This window comes from Ovis aries, chromosome 11 (assembly GCF_016772045.2).
Source record: "Ovis aries strain OAR_USU_Benz2616 breed Rambouillet chromosome 11, ARS-UI_Ramb_v3.0, whole genome shotgun sequence".
In the NCBI taxonomy this organism is placed as follows: domain Eukaryota; kingdom Metazoa; phylum Chordata; class Mammalia; order Artiodactyla; family Bovidae; genus Ovis; species Ovis aries.
Window position 1 is genome coordinate 36259328 of NC_056064.1, and position 19353 is coordinate 36278680.

Consider the following 19353-nt stretch of genomic DNA (forward strand, 5'->3'; position numbering starts at 1 on the left):
GGCCTCAAGCCAAGACCTGCAATCATCTAGACCCTCTTTCTCCCTCAGTGGCCAGCCAGTCCCCAAACCCTGTCGGTTTGTTCAGTTCTATATCCTTAATAGTTCTCATCGTGATCTTTGATCTTCGAGCCCACCACCATCAACTCAACAGCCTCAGGAGGCGTGCCACAGCCTTCAGGCTGCCTTCTCCAAAGGAACCAACGTGTTTTTCCTAAAATGCAGATCGGAGCCCCTCACTCCTCTTACTTTTCCCACTATGGCTGGTAGGAAAAGGTGCAATCTCCCTACCCCGTGCGTCCTTCTTCTTCCTCCCTTTTCCTCCCTCCCCCCGCTAGCCACTAGCGCTTCTACCCTAGCCTGGCCTGCAGAAGTAGCCAATGCGGCCCCTCTTCAGTAGTCCTTCCTCCACACACAGCCCTTGCCCCACCTCCTCAGCCACCCACAGACAAGGAGGGGCTCCCTGGGTGGGCTCTCCCCACGCTGAAGTGTCCTCTGTGAACCCAGGCTCACGGGCCGCTCTCCTGAGGGCCTCTCTGCTCGTCTGTCCCCTTGACAATGCTGTGAGCCACGATGGCCAGGACCAGGTCGATTCTGTTCCTCACGGTCCCCTCCCGCTTCAGCGCTCCCAGTTGCTCTGTGGTTGTCTATTGAATGAGTCAGGAGCCCTCACAGGCCTTGCAGAGGAGTCAGAAGCCCCTTGCGTCCTAAGATGGGGCCGCCTCTCCGGGCGCTCACACCCGCCCGACTCCCACTGGCCGCGGAGTATCGGCAATTAGAATCCCGTCACCCGGGCGCCTCCTCCTTCCTCGTGCTCCCGCTGCCTCCGCCCCTCCCTTCCACTCTCCCTCCCTCCACCCGTTCTTTGTCTCCCGCCTCGCCGCCACGCGCCCTCCGCGTTGCCTCTTCCCTGGGGACCCCCGCGGATCCCCGCAGAAGCGACGCTACGAGTATCTGCCTGCGGGGCGGGGACCCCCGCATCCAGCCGGGCCTGGCAGGGCGGGAGGTGGTTCCTCTCCTTCTCTCTCTCTCTCTCCCTCCTCCTCCTCTCTCTCTCTCTCTCTCAGACACACACACACATACACACACGCGCGCACACACACACACGCACGCACACACACACGCACGCACACACGCACAGAGCATCCTCCCAGTCAGATCTCCTGGTCCTGCCCCGCCCGCCTCGCCTCCTGCTTCCTGCAAACCTTCTCTCTCCGAAATATCCACCCCGCCACGTTTCCTCCGGTTCCAGGACCCCTCTCGCTGACCCCTACCCCTATTCTTGGGATGGAGTGGATGGAGCCAGCCCGGAGCCCCCCGCGGCCGGGGTGACAGCCCCCCAACCTCCCTGCCCCTCTCCCACCTGGTCCCCGCCCCAAGCACCATGGGCCTGAGGGGGTTCCGAGGCGCCAGACGCTGAAGATGACAGATGCCAGAGGTAAGGGATTGGGACCCCAAGATCCCTAACGTGGACGAGGACGCGGGGTCACTCGGGCTCATGGTGGGAACCCTAGTGCGGTTGGATGGGGCCAAGAGACAAGGACCTTTCTTCCCTCGTCCCTAGGGGGGGCTGCACTGAGGTAGGGTGCTGGGCTGCCAGGGGAGGGGGTGGAGATAGGATCTGTGTCCCTAATCCTCTCCCTCAGCCCGCTGCCTGGATAAATTAATTTAAAAAAACAAACTGGTGTTGGGGGAGGGGTGAAGCTTAACTCCTTCTTGCCTGGTGAGGAGTTGAGACTGATGGATTGAACAGAAGTAGCCACTTGGGTCTGATTGGGGCATAAGGTCCCTGGGGTGCAGAAGATGCCCCTTGTTCTCCACCCCACCCCATCTCCAGCGGTGCTTGTGAGGGGACAGATGAACTCTTGCCAGATGCCCCCAGCCTGGGCCTTGTGGGAGGGGGCCACCACTTTCTCTAGCTCTACACTGCCACCCGAGCCCTAGCCTCCTCTCCCAAACACCCCTCTTCAGGCTTTTCCAGTTGCACTTCTCTCCTGGGTTCCTTCTCCTCTTCCAGAGCCCCTTTCCTCCTTCCTGCTCCACTGGGGGCTGCCCCTCTCCTGGCAGCTTTCTCCACCCCTCCCCAGGGCCTCACTCAGGGCTGCTGGAGCCCGGTCTCTCCTGCTTCCCCTGTCCCTGCTGCTGCTGCTGCTGCTCTCTGGCTCATTTCTTTCTTGCTCTTTCTCCTTCCTCTCTGCAGCTCTATGGACTAACACTCCACCAACCTGTCCGTCTCTGTCCTATACTCTATTCCCTCTTCAGGACTTGGGCACACGTTGTTTCTCTTTCTCCTTCCCCTGGGTCCCAGGGAACTTGGAGTTCACCTGCCTCCCTTTCTCCTAGGGAAGGGACAAATGCTACTGGTGCTCTTCCTCTGGGAATCGGGAAATTTGGGAAGGAAGGAGTGGCCTGCAAGAGTTAGAGCCCACAGTGTGTCCAGAGAACAAGTTCATCTCTACCTTGTAGTTCTTACCTGGTTTGAATGTGAGTGAGTATGGTGTGTGTGTGTGTGTGTGTGTGTGTATAGGAGTGTAGAGCTGTAGGAGTATAAATGGGGGGTTCTCTAATTTTGCAAGGTTCAGTTTTGAAAGGTGGTGTAGGAGGGGCCTGGAGACATCCTGATGTCATGCTTGCCAGAGTTCCCCATGGGACAGTGCAAGGAAGGTCTCCCATACACACCTCAGGGAGTCATTTGTTAAAGAAAGCAGTTTGTGCTGAATCAGAATGTACTGGGCACTGGTGTGAGCTGGAAGCCCCAGCTCACCCCAGAGGGTATCTAAAAGAGGGTGGCATCCACAAGAGGGTCTCGTTCCTAGACTGGGATCTTGAATAAAGAGCACTTGGGCTTTGCGTCGGCTTCCTAGGTGACAGTAGTGGTAAAGAACCTGCCTGCCAATGCAGCAGACATAAGAGACGTGGGTTTGACCCCTGGATCAGGCAGATCCTCTGGAGGAGGGCAAGGCAACCCACCCAGTATTCTTGCCGGGGGAATCCCATGGACAGAGGAGCCTGGCAGGCTACAGTCCGTACGGTCACACAGAGTCAGACATGACTGAAGTGACTGAGCATACACACGGGGGCTTTCCGTTCTCAAGTTGTCCAAGAGGAGCAGCACTGCTGCGCTCAGGGAGCCTCCATTCTGATGGGAGAGGCAGTTCTCTTCGGAGAGTCCCTGCTGGTGGGAATACTGGCCCCTCTCCTCAGGAGCTCCTGTCTGATGTGGGGGAGATGTGACCTAGTTAGGGAATCAATGAAGTATGAAAAATTACTCATCTCCTAGTGGCAGGGAAGGGTGGATTTAGAAATTATATAAACGAATGAGGGGAGTAATGGCTATCTAGGACAGCTTTCTGGTGGAGGTGGCAGCTGGGTCCTGTTCAGATGAGATTTTGCAACGGAATGAGGGAGTCTGGTTCATTCTTTGGTGCAGCCTCTTTTCCCATCTGCCTTCAGGACAGGAAGAGGAAGTCTAGAACTTCTTTGTTACTAGCACCCGGAGTTCAAAAATGGAAGAGAGTTCTCGGAGGCTCCATATCCCTGGCCCCTTCTTACACCTCATTTCCTCCTTGTAGCCCCAAGTGTCCATGGAGCCTGGGGTGGACGTACCGAGTCTTAGTGAGTATGGATCAGTTCCCCTACTCTATCCATCCTGTGCCTTCTCCCAGCAGTGTTCTTTCCTTATGAGTAGGTTTCAAAGCTGCAGAACACCACCCAGGATAGAGCTGAGGGGATCAAGGTTGCATTCAGCCTCTTACCTCTTGCATCTGAGTTTTCCCATCTGTAAAGTAGGGATGCTAAGAATCCCAAGCCTAGCCAGCATGCAATGAGATGATATCTATGTGATAACAGAAGAGGAGAGTTGGAAAACAACCCAGCAGGCATATGTTCTAGCTTCCCTAAATGTGTCAAGTGTATGGTCCAATCCAGTGCTCTCTCCTTCTCGTGGGGACCTGAGAGTTAGAAATAACTGGAGATCATGTCCCAGCCATGTAGTGTGGTCCTGACCCTGAGCTTCTTCCTTCTCCCCTCATCTGCTATCCACCCGCCTCTCTAGCACTCAGGCCTTGGTTTAGGGATGCTGAATCCTACATCTGCTAGGAAGCCTGCCCCAACTGTTTTAGCTACATATATCCTGCTACCCCACCTGCCCTTCCTTTCCTACCTCCTATAAACAAAACAAAACCCCTATCCGTCCAACTTCTTGCCAGAACATGCATGATGCATCACAGATATTTGGCTATCCACTGTTCTGCTGTGGGTACTCTTTATACCCTTCTGTGTCTGTGAGTCTGTCTAGAACTGTAAGAACTGTGAGTTTGTTAAGAACAGAGGCCCTGCTGATGATGCCAGCTTCCTGAACAGCTCGTGTTCAGAAAGACAGGTGGTGACTGCACCAGTGATGAGAGTGGAGGGAGGCAGGACTGGGTGATGGGTGGGAAAATGGCTGAGTGGATGGTACAAACTGATGGATGTAAAAATGGGTAGATGGTTGAATAGGGTGGATGGTGGATGACTGACTGAATGAATGGGTAAATAGGCAAGTAGATGCACAGATAAGTAGGGAGGTAGGTGATGAGTAGATGGAAGAACCTGGGTTCTGGTTCTGATTTTGCCATAACTTATAATGTGATCTTAGGTCTATCATTCTCCCATCTGTTTCTTTATTTGTAAAATGAGAGGATTGGATTTAATAGTCTTCAAGATTTCTCCCAGATTTGATGTTGGACAGTTTATGATAATTAAATGTTTTAAGAAAATGCTAATGATGGAAAGGCTCAGGATGGTGAAGGGGAGATGTTCAGTGACCTGTGCGGAGGCAAATCAGCTCGGACTGGGGCCACAGGAGAGCCTGTTGTCTGCACCTTGGACTTGCTTCTGTCTCCTGCCCAAGCCCACCATCTGGGGTATGGTTCAGATGGTTTCTCTTCAAGGGGCTGGAGGAAGAGTTGTAAGGAAAGGTGAGGGGCTAGAAGGCCAGGAACAGGTAGCCATTGGCAGCTCCCTTACCTGCACCAGCTGTGGTCTATTTCCTTCTTATCCATGGTTCTTTTTCCTCTCTCTCTTGTCCTCCCAGCTCTCTCGAGTCATGGCTTCTTCAAAGCTCCGAGAACCTGTGGACGAGGTTTTTGGTAAGTACTCTTTGACTCTATCTCTAGCCAAGGCTAAGAGGTTTTGAGGGAGGGGCAGTCCCGGGGACTTCAGGGTGTGTGTATTTTGGCCCTAAAGTCTGAGTCTTTGTCACCACTATCTGAGTAGATATCCAGTTACAACAACAGTGATGATAATAAGGGTCCCCATTTATTAAGTGCTTGTCTCACGCCAGGTACCAGGCTAGCACGGCCGTGTCACATGCCCTGTATCCCACCTGTTGTTGCTGTTATTCAGTCACTACCTCCTGTCCAACACTTTGTAACCCCATGAACTGCAGTTCACCAGGCTTTCCTGCCCTTTACTGTCTCTCGGAGTTTGTTCAGATTCATGTCCATTAAGTTGGTGATACAATCTAACCATGTCATCCTCTGCCACCTGCTTCTCATTTTGCCTTCAATCTTTCCCAGCATCAGGGTCTTTTCCAATGAGTCAGCTCGTCACATCAGGTGTCCAAAGTATTGGAGCTTCAGCTTCAGCATCAGTCCTTCAAATAAATATTCAGGGTTGACTTCCTTTAGTTAGTTTGATCTCCTTGCAGTCCAAGGGACTCTCAAAAGTCTTCTCCAGTATCACAATTCAAAAGCATCAATTCTTTGGCACTCAGCCTTCTTTATGGTCCAGCTCTCACATCTGTACATGACTACTGGATAAGCCATAGCTTTGAGTATACAGATCTTTGTGGGCAAAGTGACATCTCTGCTTTTTAATATGCTGTCTAGTTTTGTCAAAGCTTTCCTTCCAGGAAGCAAATATCTTTTAATTTCATGGCTGCAGTCATTGTCTGCAATGATTTTGGAGCCCAAGAAAATAAAATCTGTCACTGTTTCCACTTTTTCCCCTTTTATTTGCCATGAAGTAATGGGACCAGATGCCATGATCTTAGTTTTCTGAATGTTGAGTTTCAAGCCAGCTTTTTCACTCTCCTCTTTCACCCTCACCAAGAGACTCTTTAGTTCCTCTTGACTTTCTGCCATCAGAGTGGTATCATCTGCATATCTGAGGTTGTTGATATGTCTCTCCACAGTCTTGACTCCAGCTTGTGATTCATCCAGCCTGGATTTCACATGATGTACTCTGCACAGAAGTTAAATAGGCAAGGTGATAATATATAGCTTTGTAGTACTCCTTTTCTAATTTTGAACCCGTCGGTTGTTCCATGTCTGGTTCTAACTATTGCTTCTTGACTCACATACAGGTTTCTCAGGAGGCAAGTGAGGTGGTCTGATATTCCCATCTCTTTAAGAATTTTTCAGTTTGCTGTGATCCACACAGTCAAAGGCTTTAGTGTAGTCAGTGAAGCCGAAGCAGATGTTTTTCTGGAATTCCCTTGCTTTCTCCATGATCTAAAGAAAATTGGTAATTTGATCTCTGGTTCCTCTGCCTTTTCTAAACCCAGCTTCTACATCTGGAAGTTCTTGGTTCATGTAATACTGAAGGATTTTGAGTATAACCTTGCTAGCATGTGAATTGAGCACAATTTTACAATGTTTAGTTTGAACATTCTTTGACATTGTGCTTCTTTGGGATTAGAAGGAAAACTGAGCTTTTCCAGACCTGTGACCACTGCTGAGTTTTTCAAATTTGCTGACATATTGAGTGCAGCACTTTAACAGCATCATCTTTAGGATTTTAAACAGCGCAGCTGGAATTTCATCACCTTCACTAGCTTTGTTCGTACTGATGCTTCCTAAGGCCCATTTGACTTCACACTCCAGGATGTCTGGCTCTTTGTGAGTGACCACACCATTGTGGTTCTCTAGGTCATTAAGACCTTTTTTTGTGTAGTTCTTCAGTGTGTTCTTGCCACCTCTTCTTAATCTCTTCTGCTTCTGTTAGGTCCATACCATTTCAGGACCATGTTTTGTCAGAACTCTTCACGATGACCTGTCCATCTTGGGTAGCCCTCATGGCATGGCTCATAGCATCACTGAGTTACACAAGCCCGTTTGTCACGACAAGGCTGTGATCCATGAAGGGGGTGTATCACTTTAACCCCACAATAATCCTAAGAAGTGTACCCATATAGCAGACATTAAGCCTAGGGCCCAGAGTGCTGTAGTGACTGGCTTTAAAGATCACAGGGCAGTTTAGTGGCAGAGCTGGGACAAGAACTCCAGACTGCCCAACTCCCTGCTGGCAGTCACTGTGCCATATACCAGGATCCTCCAGCAGAGGCAACACAGGTTACGGCCGAGTCCCATAAATAAGGGACCTCATCTACAAGATGTGCAGGAAAATAAAAAATGCATAACACACTTAGCATCTACACCCCCGGGGGACCCAGGATCGACCCGCTCTGTTCTGAGATGCGTGGACTCCCACACACACACCCTATTATTTGCCTCCAGCTGTCTTTATTGTGTGGATTAGAGAAAGACCACTGAGGGGACTGAGTTCCCAGCATGCACCGGGGTGGAAAGGCCGTTTCCCAGCTGGATTCAGTGGAGGAGTCAGTGAGCAAAAGAAGGTGGAGGCACACGGCGGGAGAGGTGGAAGAGAAAGCTGTCATGTACACAGCCATCAGGGCTCTCAAGCCGGGAAAGGCTCCTAGGTGTGGAATGTCATAGGGCCTCCAGCATCTCCTCCTCTGCCTCTCCTCATCTCTACCTGCCTTGCGCTTCCTTTTCCTCCAGCCCTGCTCAACTGACTCTCCCCTGGGGCTGCCGCAGATCCTGGCGATGCCTGGAACTGCTGCCTCCTGGCTTCTGAGGAACTGCTTCCCGCCCCGGGCTCCCTGGGGCCTGTGCAAGAAAGCTTTGCCTTGGGGACTCCCCTAGCCTCAAACAGTCTCTGGGCCTCAGACTCTGAATCTGTCCATCCTCACCCAGGTCCAGCCTTACACCCGGCCTGGCAGAGGTGAACTCCCCCTTCCTTAGGCTTTTCAGCCACCAACCCCAGCCCAACCCTTCCTGTTTTCCTTCTCCCCAACCTGCAGAGGTAGCTGCCAGCCTGGCCGGCTTCCTGAAGAGAAAGGTGATGAAATATTCATGACTTCCCACAGCCGGGGCTGGCTAACTCCCAGGGGTAGAGGGAGAGGGAGAGAGAGATGGAAGGAGGGATGGAAGGAGATGAGAGAAGCCTGCTAGAGCAAGGCACCAGGAGAGAAGCTGACCCCATCTTGCCTCGGAAATCCCCAAGCCCCTTAGGAGGGAGTCCCTTTGCTCCCTAGACCCTCCACAGTAAGATGACCATGGTTTGACGTGGCCCGGATTCAGGTGCAGAGGGCCATTCTCCTTGGCCCAGGGCAGCTGGACACCAGCTAAGGCTGGACTGGTTGAGGATGCTCATCAGCTGCCTACCAGCAGTCCTGCCTGCTGTCCGTCGCTCCCTCTGCATTCTGGGCCGAACTTTGCTCTCTGAGGAGAGTAAGTGCCTATAGACTAAGGGACTGAATTCACAAGTCTCTCCATCTCTGCCTCAGAGGAGGTGGGAAGGGCTTGGTAACTACTCGCTGAGCCTCTGGAGCCAGACTGCCTATAACCCTGGCTTGCTCTTCACCAGCCCTATCAGTTCAGTTCAGTCACTCAGTCGTGTCTAACTTTTCGTGACCCCATGGACTGCAGCACGCCAGGCCTCGCTGTCCATCACCAACTCCCGGAACTTGCTCAAACTCATGTCCATTGAGTCAATGATGCTGCCACCCAACCATCTCATCCCCTGTCGTCCCCTTTTCCTCCTTCCTTCAGTCTTTCCCAGCATCAGGATCTTTTCAAATGAGTCAGTTCTTCACATCAGGTGGCCAAATAATGGAGCTTCAGCTTCAGCATCAGTCCTTCCAATGAATATTCAGGATTGATTTCCTTTAGGATTGACTGGTTGGATCTCCTTGCAGTCCAAGGGACTCTCAAGAGTCTTCTCCAATACCACAGTTCAAAAGCATCAATTCCTCTGCACTCAGCTTTCTTTATGGTACAACTCTAACATCCATACATGACTACTGGAAAAATCATAGCTTTGACTAGATGGACCTTTGTCAGCAAAGTAATGTCTCTCCTTTTTAATATGCTGTCTAGGTTTGCCATAGCTTTTCCAGCCCTATACCCTCAGGCAAATTAAGGCTGCCCGGAGAATTCCTGGAGTCTCCTTGGGTTGTGGGGAGGTTTAAATGAGCTAGTAGTTATAAAACACTTAGGACACTTGTACACACACAGACACTGTCACACACACAATGTTCTATGCCTGTTAGTGCAATGAACAAAATAGAAAAACATCTGCCTTCACGGAGCTGACATTTTGATAGGTGGAGAGAGACAATAAACTAAATAACATGTATGATACGCCAGAGAATGATAAATGATATAGGAAAAAATTTAGCTGTGGGTTTTGGGGATATTCTAAATTGAGTGGTCTCTCAGTGAGAGAAAGCATTTAAGCAGAGACCTGAAGGAGCTGAAAGAAGGAACTGTGCAGAAATCTATGGCAAGAGCCTTGCAGGAAAGGGAAGGGGAAGTGCAAAGGCCCTGAGGTGTAGGATAGCTTGTATAAGGAAGAGCCAGGGTGGCTGGAGCAGAGGGACGAAGAGGGAGAGCGTTTCTGAACAGCCTGAGTCTAAAGGCCATGCTGAGAACTCAGCTTCTTCCTGTGTGAGATGGAAGTCAGTGGAGGTTCTGCGTGGAGGGAGGAGTAACACGAGCTGACATGCTTTATCAGGATCACTCTGGCTGCTGGGTTGGAAATAGACTGTAAATGGGAAAGGGAGGCAGCGGGAAGACTAGCTGGGAGGATCTGTAACAATGAGTCAAGAGGTGATGGTGACCTAGACCAGGGATCTGTGTGTTCTACTCCTTTCCTCTCCCTTCCTCTTTCTCCCCACATGTAGGCACGTATGTAAGTGTGTGTATACAAAGACACATATGCACAATATTTTATTGTGGGAAATCAAAAGTAGAGACCAGCACAAAGTACCCCATCATACACTTATGTGCATATCACTCAGCCTCAAGTATCATCAACTCATGGACAGTCTTGTTTCAGCTACATCCCCTTCCTCTCTTCCTCCTAATTTCCTGGATTATTTTGAACCTTATCCAAAACATCATGTCATTTCACCAAAAATATCTCAGCATGTTTAGATATATTTCCAAAGTAGAGCTAACAGGAATTGTGGTTGGATCAGTTTGTAGGGTAGGAGGGAGAGGGAGGAATCAAGGGTGACTCCACGGTTTGGCCTTAGCAGCTGGAAGAACTGGAGCTGTCATTCACTGAGATGGGTAGACTGGGCAGCTTGTGGGGTAAGGACGTCAGGAGTCCAATTGTAACATGTACATTGAAGATATCCATTGGACATCCAAGTGGAGGTGTCAAGTAGGGAGCTGGACCCATGAATTACCAACTGGGTCTAGGTCTGAGAGGGCTTCCCTTGTGGCTCAGCTAGTAAAGAATTAGCCTGCAGTGTGAGAGATCTGGGTTCAATCCCTGGGTTGGGAAGATACCCTGGAGAAGGGAAAGGCTACCCACTCCAGTATTCCGGCCTAGAGAATTCCATGGACTGTACAGTCCAGGGGGTCACAGAGAGTCAGGAACGACTGAGTGACTTTCACTCACTTCACTAGGTCTGAGAGGGTGACTGGGTAGACAGTGGGGTCTTTCACAGAGCCAGGGACGGAGGCAAGGCGGTGCGTTTGTCTGATGGACTGAGTTTGAGGTGTCTGGGTGCTTTAGATGTGGCAGTTGAGGTGCTCAGACTTGGAATTCAGGGGAGGAATCAGAGCTGGAAATAGATATAGGTGGTAGTTCAGCCACAGGGGTGATTTAAGGTGTATCTACAGACAAGAGAAGAGGAGCAGGCAAAGCAGGGCAGGCAGGAGTGATGGGATGGGGTCCCTGAGATCACGGAGGGTGGAGTGGTGAAGAAAGGTCTTAAGCCATGATGATATGGGAAGAACTCTTTCTGCCTGGAGAATCTCAGGGACACTGCAGAAAGAAGTCTGTATTTTAGGTGGAACAAATGGAAAGTGAAACTCGGAGCTGTAGGGTTTGTGCATAATCTGTTGGGTTTGCCTGCTCTTCCACGTTGTCCTCATCCAGGACCTAGCCCTGGGCCATGTACCCCAGGACGGGAGAGAGAGGCTTCAGGGGTCCGTGGGCTCTCCTCTTTGCCACTGGCTTCTAGGGCTCCCTCTAGTTAACTGCGAGTCATCTAGCTGCTCAACAGTACTGTCTCTGAGTGTGATCCTGGGCATGGCACAGAAAGCCAGCATCCCCAGCAGGGCCAGTCTCTGGAGCAAGACTGTGTGAGCATGCTCAGTCATGTCCAACTCTTTGTGATCCCATGGACTGTAGCCCACCAGGCTCTTCTGTCCATGGAATTTTCCAGGCAAGAATACTGTAGTGGGTTGCCAGCCCTTCCTCCAGAGGATCTTCCCAACCCAGGGACTGAAACTGTGTCTTTTGTGTCTCCTACATTGGCAGGTGAATTCTTAATCACTGCACCACCTGGAGCCAGAGCTAGATTAGCCAGGCTCAAATCCCAGACTGTTTGCTAGCTGCTGGCCTCAGGCATGAGACTTGACCTCTCCGATCCTCAGTTTACTTAGCTGTGAAATGGGAATACAAGCTATCCTTAGCCTGTGGGTTGTTCTGAGTAGACAAGGTGATGAATGTACATTCTGACATGTAGTTGGCACTTCTTCAGTGCCAGCCATTACATCTGTGCTCTCTCCAGCCTCATCTTCCAGTGTCTCCCTCCACAAACCTGCCCTCTCATTGCTCTGGAGGCATCCTGCCCCCAGCTTCCCTTCCTCTCAGTGTAGCATATGCCAGTTTTGCCAGCCTCCTCTCTTGTAAACTCCCAGACAGACCTGAAGACCCAGCTTTGGTGTTTCCTCCTCCAAACAGGACAGTCCTGTCCTCTGTGCCTGTGAGAGGGTCTATCACACACTGTATTTACAAGCTGACATCTCCAGCTCCCTGGGAGACTGTGAGAGACCTGGTTTTCCGTCTCACTGGACTACCAGCGCCCAACACTTGAGACATTGTTGAATGTCTGGGTATGTGTGCAGGTGGCCACTTGAGGCGGGCCTCTGGGTGTGCTGTCCTTGTGTATCTGGTCTCTGTCCCTCTTCCCTGGTTTGCAGACCTGGACTTGGCAGTGCCAGAAACCGTCAGACTGGACAGCAGTTTACACAAGGCCCGGGCCCAACTACTGGCCAAGGGCCGAAGACACCGGCCCTCTCGCTCCAGGCTTCGGGACAGTGCCAGCTCTGCAGAGGATGGTGAAGGCTCCGATGGGCCTGGAGGCAAGGTTGGGGCAATCCCCTCAATCACCATACCCTACCCACCCTTCTTGCCCCTGGATAATCCCTCCAAACCACTCTTCCAGGGAGACCACACCCCTAGACTTCTCAAATAACAAGGCTGACAAATATTAGCTGCAGTTCAATTCTGGCTCATTTAATCCTTTCAAGGAAGGTATTACCCCATTATCCAGACGAGGAAACTGAAGCTCTAAGAGTTTCACTAACAAAGTCACACAGTTAGTAAGTGATGGAGGCCGGATGCAGCCCTTGCCTCTGTGACCGGAAGATCCATCTCTCACTGTTCGCTGCCCAGCCACCCCTCGGCCCAAGGCACGAGGAAGCCCTCCCTCCAGGCCGAGGAGGCCCTAGGAGCCCGGGCTTCCCTCCGGGAAGAGGGGAAGAGGGTAGGCGGTGAGCAGCTGCCCCTCCTCCAGGGAGCCGACGGCTGCGGGAGCCCCCTGCACCGGCTGCGCTCGCCTCTGCACTCGGGCCCGGGGTCCCCAGCGGGGGGCTCCTTCTGCCTGGAGCCCCCGGGATTGCGGCGCAGCCTGGACGAGGACGAGCCGCCGCCCTCACCGCTCGCACGCTACCGGCCCCTGCACAACGCCGCCTCGCACGAGGGTCTGGCCGCCGCCTCAGGCTCGCCGCCCCGCTCCGCTGCCTCGTCCGACAGCTCGCCCAGCTTTGTGCGCCGACACCCTCGCGCCGAGCTGCACAGCGAAGGTGAGCAGCGGCCGGCGCGGCGCCCCCTGCCGGCAAGCACTCCTTTGGGCTCCGAAGCAATTGGCCGGACCTCGGGTTTGGCACAGGGTGGCTCAGGGGAGGTCGGGAATAAAGACCACGGTTCATTCATTTATTTCCAGAGAGCCTTAATGTGTGCCAGACACTGTCTGGGCCCTGGGACACACAAAAGAGCAAGCAGATGCTGTCCTCGTCCTCGCGAGGCTCACAAGTTCTAGGGGAAACAGTCAAAGAATTCCTTATAGTTTGAGGGGAAGCAATCTCTTAATTAAATGTATAGGTAGGTACAAGGTGTCAGTTCAGTCAGTCAGTTCAGTCGCTCAGTCGTGTCCGACTCTTTGAGACCCCATGAATCGCAGCATGCCAGGCCTCCCTGTCCATCACCATATCCCGGAGTTCACTCAGACTCATGTCCATCGAGTCCGTGATGCCATCTAGCCATCTCATCCTCGGTCGTCCCCTTCTCCTCCTGCCCCCAATCCCTCCCAGCATCAGAGCCTTTTTCAATGAGTCAACTCTTCACATGAGGTGGCCAAAGTACTGGAGCTTCAGCTTTATCATCATTCCTTCCAAAGAAATCCCAGGGTTGATCTCCTTCAGAATGGACTGGTTGGATCTTGAGTGCTATTTGAGAAAGGGAACGCAGGGCGGGAGGACATTTATCAGGTTGAAAACATCCTGGGAGCAGTTGGGAGCCTCCTGCAAGTCTTCTTGAGGAAGTGACATGTGAGCCAAGATTAGAAGGTTGGTTACAAGTTGGCCAAGATAAAATTAACAGTAAAGAGTAGCGATCCCTACTTTTCCAGAGTGGTTTATGGTTTGTATAAGGCTTTCATAAACATCTTATTCAGTTCAGTTCAGTCGCTCAGTTGTGTCCCACTCTTTGCAACCCCATGGACTGCAGCAAGCCAGGCTTCCCTGTCCACTATCTCATCCTATTAGGTCTCATGAAATAGGCAGTGTTATTAGCCCCATATTTAAGATGCAGGAGGAACCTCTGAGCTTCACTAGCTTCACACAGCTAGTGAAGGGCATCAGAGTAAGGTTGCCTGATTCTAAGTCAAGAGAATTTCTGTCACCTTATTGGAAGTTGAAAGAGGCAGACAAGCCACGACATAGGCAATTTCCTTCCTTTTCTTCCTCAAAAGATGACAGCCGGGATGCCAGCCCACCTGAGCCCGCCAGCCCTACCATTGGCCTGGATAAGAAGACTCGCCGCAAGTTCCTGGACCTGGGGTGAGTGACCAGAAAGGCTTGGGCATTGGGTAGCACAATGGGCAGCACTGTTCCACTCCCCCTTGCCTTCCCCACAGGGTCACCTTACGCCGAGCATCCACTAGCAAGAGCCGGAAGGACAAGGGCAGCAACCGTCTGTCCATGGGCAGCAGGTGAGAGGTACCCACAGCCCCTCAGCCACAGCTTCTGCCTATAACTCCCTGTGGTTCCAGCCCTCTCCTCGGTGCCCGCACCCATGCAGCGTACTCTCTCTGCAGGGAGTCGGTGGAGGGGTCCAGCAGGTCAGGGGGCTCCCCGTTCCTGCCCTTTTCCTGGTTCACAGACAGTGGCAAAGGCTCCGCATCTTCTGGCAGCACCACCTCCCCGTCCTGCTCCCCTAAACGCGAGGGTTTCAGCCCTAAGAAGTCAGCTTCTCAGGTGAGTCCATGGCCTCCTGGCCTCCACCCTGGCCCTCAGACTCAGGTGACATGAGGACATACTTCACCCTGGCTTGGGCCTGGATCCAGGCATTCCTGGAGTCCATCTGTCCATCCAAGGAGCCATTCAGTGATCATTAATTCATCCAGTCTCTGAGTTCAGGCATTCACTTGTTCACTTGTTTGTATGCCAAGTGGTTCCTCTGTTGATTCATTCATCGCTGTCTCCATCCAACACACGTAACTGAGCACTATGATCCCCTAGTACATCAGCCTGCTACTGCTAAGTTGCTTCAGTCGTGTCTGACTCTGTGCAGCCCCATAGAAGGCAGCCCGCCAGGCTCCCCTGTCTCTGGGATTCTCCAGGCAAGAACACTGGAGTGGGTTGCCATTTCCTTGTCCAATGCATGAAAGTGAAAAGTGAAAGTGAAGTTGCTCAGTCGTGTCCGACTCCTAGCGACCCCATGGACTGCAGCCTACCAGGCTCCTCCATCCATGGGATTTTCCAGGCAAGAGTAGGGCTCCTCTGTTCCCGCTAACTCTTCTGCCTGGCTCAGTTCTGACTCCACATCCTGTATTAGGAGCTGGACTACATGCGGTACAGTGAGGCTGGGGGGAACAGAGAGAACAGGACCGCAACCTAGCTAGTGCTTGGAAAGTTCGCAACCCTGTGGTGAAGTGAGACCGAGGAACGGAAGCAACAGTGAGCGCCTATTTCTGTTCACTAGGATTCTGTGGCCTACAAAGCTCCAAAAGCACTTTTGTTTACCCTCACAAAGGCTCAGTGAAGTAGGGAGGGCAGGCACACTCATCCCTATTGTGAAGTGAAGTCAAGTGAAAGGCACTCAGTCGTGTCTGACTCTTTGTGACCCCCTGGACTGTACAGTTCATGGAATTCTCCAGGCCAGAATCCTGGAGTGGGTAGCCATTCCCTTCTCCAGGGGATCTTCCCAACCCAGGGATTGAACCCAGGTCTCCCGCATGGGAGGCAGATTCTTTACCAGGTGAGCCACCAGGGAAGCTCATATTGTACAGATGGGCAAATGCGGGCCCAGACTGAAGGGAATTGCCTACAGACTCAACTGGATTTAGACGCCCAGGCTCTAATGACCCCCAGCCCTGTGCTTGTTCTGTGATTCTGTTCCTGTGTGTAGCCAGGTCAGAGAAGATCAGAAAACTATAAATTCAGGAGCGAAAGGGTTCCTCTCCCACACCCTCCCTCCATCCCTCCCTTTCTTCCATTGTGCTGGGCCCTGGTGAACAGACACAGCCCAGGCCCTCGTAGAGCTGAGTCCAGTGAAGACACGACATCTAACCAGGTTTTTATAAGCTGGGGTGCTGGAGGCCATGCTGGAGAGGCTCAAGGCAGGAACACACCTGACCCAGCCCGGGGGAATCCCAGTCAGCTGTCAAGGAAGCGACAGCAGCGTGACCTCCATTCCCACTAACTGCTCAGTTCTAGCCCTACAGCCTTGCTCTGTGTGCCTGCCCAGCTTCTGGCTCACATCCAAGGGCCCTGAGAAACTCCTGATGCCTGGCCCTGGACTTCAGCTCCATCTGAATGGGGATGGTGGGTTGCGGGTTGCTGCCTTGGGCTTGAGGTGAGCTCTCTCCTCAGCAGTATGCCCCCTTTCCATCTAGGAATCCACCCTGAGTGATGATTCCACACCCCCCAGCAGCAGCCCCAAGATCCCAAGTGGTCCCCGGCAGGCGGCCAAGTGTTCCTACCCCTACCACACTCTGTCCCAGTCTTCCGATGAGGTAAGCAGGCCCTGACTTCTGACACAGCCAGATGTGTGGGCCACAGGGCACACCCTGCCCCCTCACTCTCCTTGGTCTCCACCCCAGTTTCTGGATGAGCCTCTTCCCACCGTCTACCACTGGACCAGTCAGCAGGTGGGCCAGTGGCTGCAGAGCCTCAACCTGGAGCAGTATGCTGCCGAGTTTGCTGCGCGGCAGGTAGATGGGCCGCAGTTACTGCAGCTGGATGGAAGCAAACTGAAGGTGGGTTGGGGTGGGGGGAACCACCACTCAGTTGGATCCCTGAGGCAGCCTTCAAGGATTGGGATCCCCTCATCCTGACCTTTCTACTCCCTTTAAGACCACTGCCCTGACCTCTGATGTCTAGGCAAGATCCTTGATCTTTGCTCTCTAGCATGGATTCCCTCCCAGTCTTGACTCCAGCCCTGTTCCTCAATCTGACCTTCAAGCTCCAGCCATTCAGGTTGATCTATGATCTTGAGGACTAGCCTGTCATTTGACTCTTGACTCTAATGAGCCACCCGTGGTCATCTCATCTGAATTTTGGAGTCTTCATCTTGAAGACTAAAAACCTTGGAGGCTGGTGGTTGTGGGAGGCAAGTAGGGGGAGGGAGGGAGGGTGTCAGAGGTGGTGCTCTGGGCTCTGTTCTGGGGGCTTCCGGCCTATTTTGCACCGTCTGTTTAGTTGCTTGGGGGAGCAGTGGTGAGGAGAGTCCCCGAGAAGTCTTTGGAACAGGGAGGGGCCTCAGCTACTGACTGGCTGTGTGACCTCGGACAAACTCACTTCCTATCTCTGGCCTCACTGAATCTGGCAGTTATTCCAAGGCTGAAATCCTGAGTTGAGGGATAGGAGCCAAGGATTAGGGTGGGGAAGGGGCAAAGGGCCTGGAACCCTGCACCATTTACCCTCATCTCTCCCAGCCACTCCCATTCCAAATTTTTGCCCTGAGGTTTCTGATCCATCAGCAAGCCTGGGAGGTGGAGGCTGAGGGCTGGCAGAGCTCCAGCGAGAATACACCTGGGGTACAGAGAATCCCGGGCTTGGGTTGGCCAGGTGTGGGGCTCTGGGGCTCTTCACTTCACCCTTGGATCCCTCCCCCAGAGTCTGGGGCTCAGCAACTCGCACGATCGGGCGCTGGTGAAGCGGAAGTTGAAGGAGCTGGCAGCGGCAGCTGAGAAGGAGCGCAAGGCCCAGGAGAAGGCTGCACGGCAGCGTGAGAAGCTCCGGCGCAGGGAGGAGGCCAAGAAGAGCTAGGGAGACGGGCGGGCAGGTGCTGGCACCCGGCTCGGGAAGCTGCTGGGCTCTGCGGGCACAGGCCGCCTTAGGAGGCGGGGCCTGGGCACCAGGCTTGGGTTGGCCTGGCTCCATGCTCTCAGGAGGAACAGCCCTCTCACCCTGTCATCTGTCTGGACCCAGATCCCTCAGAAAGAGAGACCCAGGGGAGAGGACCCAGTAATAAATCCCCTTGCAAGGACTTTTTGGCACAAAGTTCCTGGGGAAGTGGCAGATTATGGGCAGAGAGGCCAGGGCTGAAGCAAATCAGGGAGCCCAGAGGTGCCTGAGTGATTCTGACCCTGTTCCCTCAGGCCATGGGGGTCCTGGGGCTGCCAGTGAACTAGGAGGCCTGCATACCTTCCAAAGGCCCTGGGCTCAGAGATATGGGCTGAGCCTCTCTGCAGCAGCAGGTGGATAAAGTAGTTCCTTTCCAGCTCTCCCAGGTGACTGTATGTCGAGAGCTCTGCAGGAGGCTGGTGGGCCTGCAGCAAGTTGCACTCGAAGTAAACTCCCAGTCTGCACTCCTCAACAGGAGAGCAAAGAAGGCAGCCCAATTATCCTGTGTCATCTTTGCAAGGGCTTTAGAAGGAAGGGGGGTTCTCAGCGGTAAGATGATGCCCTTGCCGGTCTGGCCCTCCTGAGGCCCACACAAAGCCTGGGTTTTGACCGACTCTCCAAGTTGGGCCCACTTCTGCTGCTCCTGCAGAGGCCACCTGGAACCTCCCTGAAGATGGCAAACTTGGGAACTGGTGGGGACAAATGACACCCCCATCAATACCTAGATGGCCCTTAACTGGTGAATTCTCATCCCAGCCAGGCAGAGAGGCAAAATCTGGGAAGCCCCCTGGAAGCTGCTAAATTGAAAGGTTCATCAGCCCTCCCCAACCTGTCCTGGTTCTTATCAGGGCCTCCATGGGCTCCAGAACTGGCCGACAGGAGGGGTGGGGCCCGCTCCCTGGGTGGGGGTGGAAGCCACCCCAGCAGCCCAGGGAAGGTGTCTGTCCTTCTAGGGTGAGTGTGTTCATGTCCAGGCATGGTGCTGGCCAGCCTTTGCAGCACTGGCCAGAGTTTGCAGTAAGGTCAGAGGCCTTAGACTAGAAACCTCCCTTCACCTCCTCCCACCAGCGTGGAGCAGCAGACAGGCCCCCATACACCCACTCCCCTTGCTCCAGCCCAAGGGCTGTGGCTGTGACCCCTGCTCTCTGGGTCTCAATTCTTTTTTCCTTCCTGCTGTCTGTGCTGGGAGAGGGGCTTCAGAGGGGGGACTGGACATGGGGGCACTAGTACCACCTGGGCCCCAGAGGGGCTGGTGGGGAGGATGGAAAGCTCCCAAGTCCTTGAAGCCATCAGGAGCTATCTGGGCGCCCACCTGCATGTGAAGGGGGAGGCGGCACTTAGATTCTCTCAATAAACGCTTATGATGTGCCAGTGGCCTCCCTGTTTGCCCCAGCTGGGGGTTGGGCTGGGCTCTGAGTGCAGCAGGGCCACAGGCCTGTCACTGGGTGCTGCACCGTCAAGTGTTCTGAACGGACGGCTG

At 53.1% G+C, this 19353-nt stretch overlaps 1 protein-coding gene across 2 annotated transcripts; it reads left to right on the plus strand.

Moving 5' to 3' along the window:
* The first annotated feature begins 853 nt into the window (after positions 1-853).
* SAMD14 (sterile alpha motif domain containing 14) lies at positions 854-19244 on the plus strand. 2 transcript variants are annotated; one of them, XM_042255834.2, is made up of 11 exons: positions 854-1435; positions 3570-3612; positions 5072-5126; positions 12225-12391; positions 12821-13109; positions 14276-14363; positions 14441-14515; positions 14621-14780; positions 16421-16540; positions 16628-16783; positions 17643-19244. In XM_042255834.2, exons 3-11 carry the CDS (start codon positions 5084-5086, stop codon positions 17793-17795), a joined length of 1251 nt encoding a protein of 416 aa, XP_042111768.1. In that variant the 5' UTR covers positions 854-1435; positions 3570-3612; positions 5072-5083; the 3' UTR covers positions 17796-19244. The 2 variants fall into 2 exon arrangements, with proteins under 2 accessions (XP_042111768.1, XP_014954204.2); XM_015098718.4 differs by lacking the exon at positions 3570-3612.
* Positions 19245-19353: the final 109 nt, after the last annotated feature.

Coding starts and splice junctions, on each gene's coding strand:
- SAMD14 (XM_015098718.4), top strand. Junction 13,110..14,275: donor CGCCGAGCTGCACAGCGAAG/GTGAGCAGCGGC, acceptor CTTCCTCAAAAG/ATGACAGCCGGGATGCCAGC. Junction 14,781..16,420: donor CTAAGAAGTCAGCTTCTCAG/GTGAGTCCATGG, acceptor CTTTCCATCTAG/GAATCCACCCTGAGTGATGA.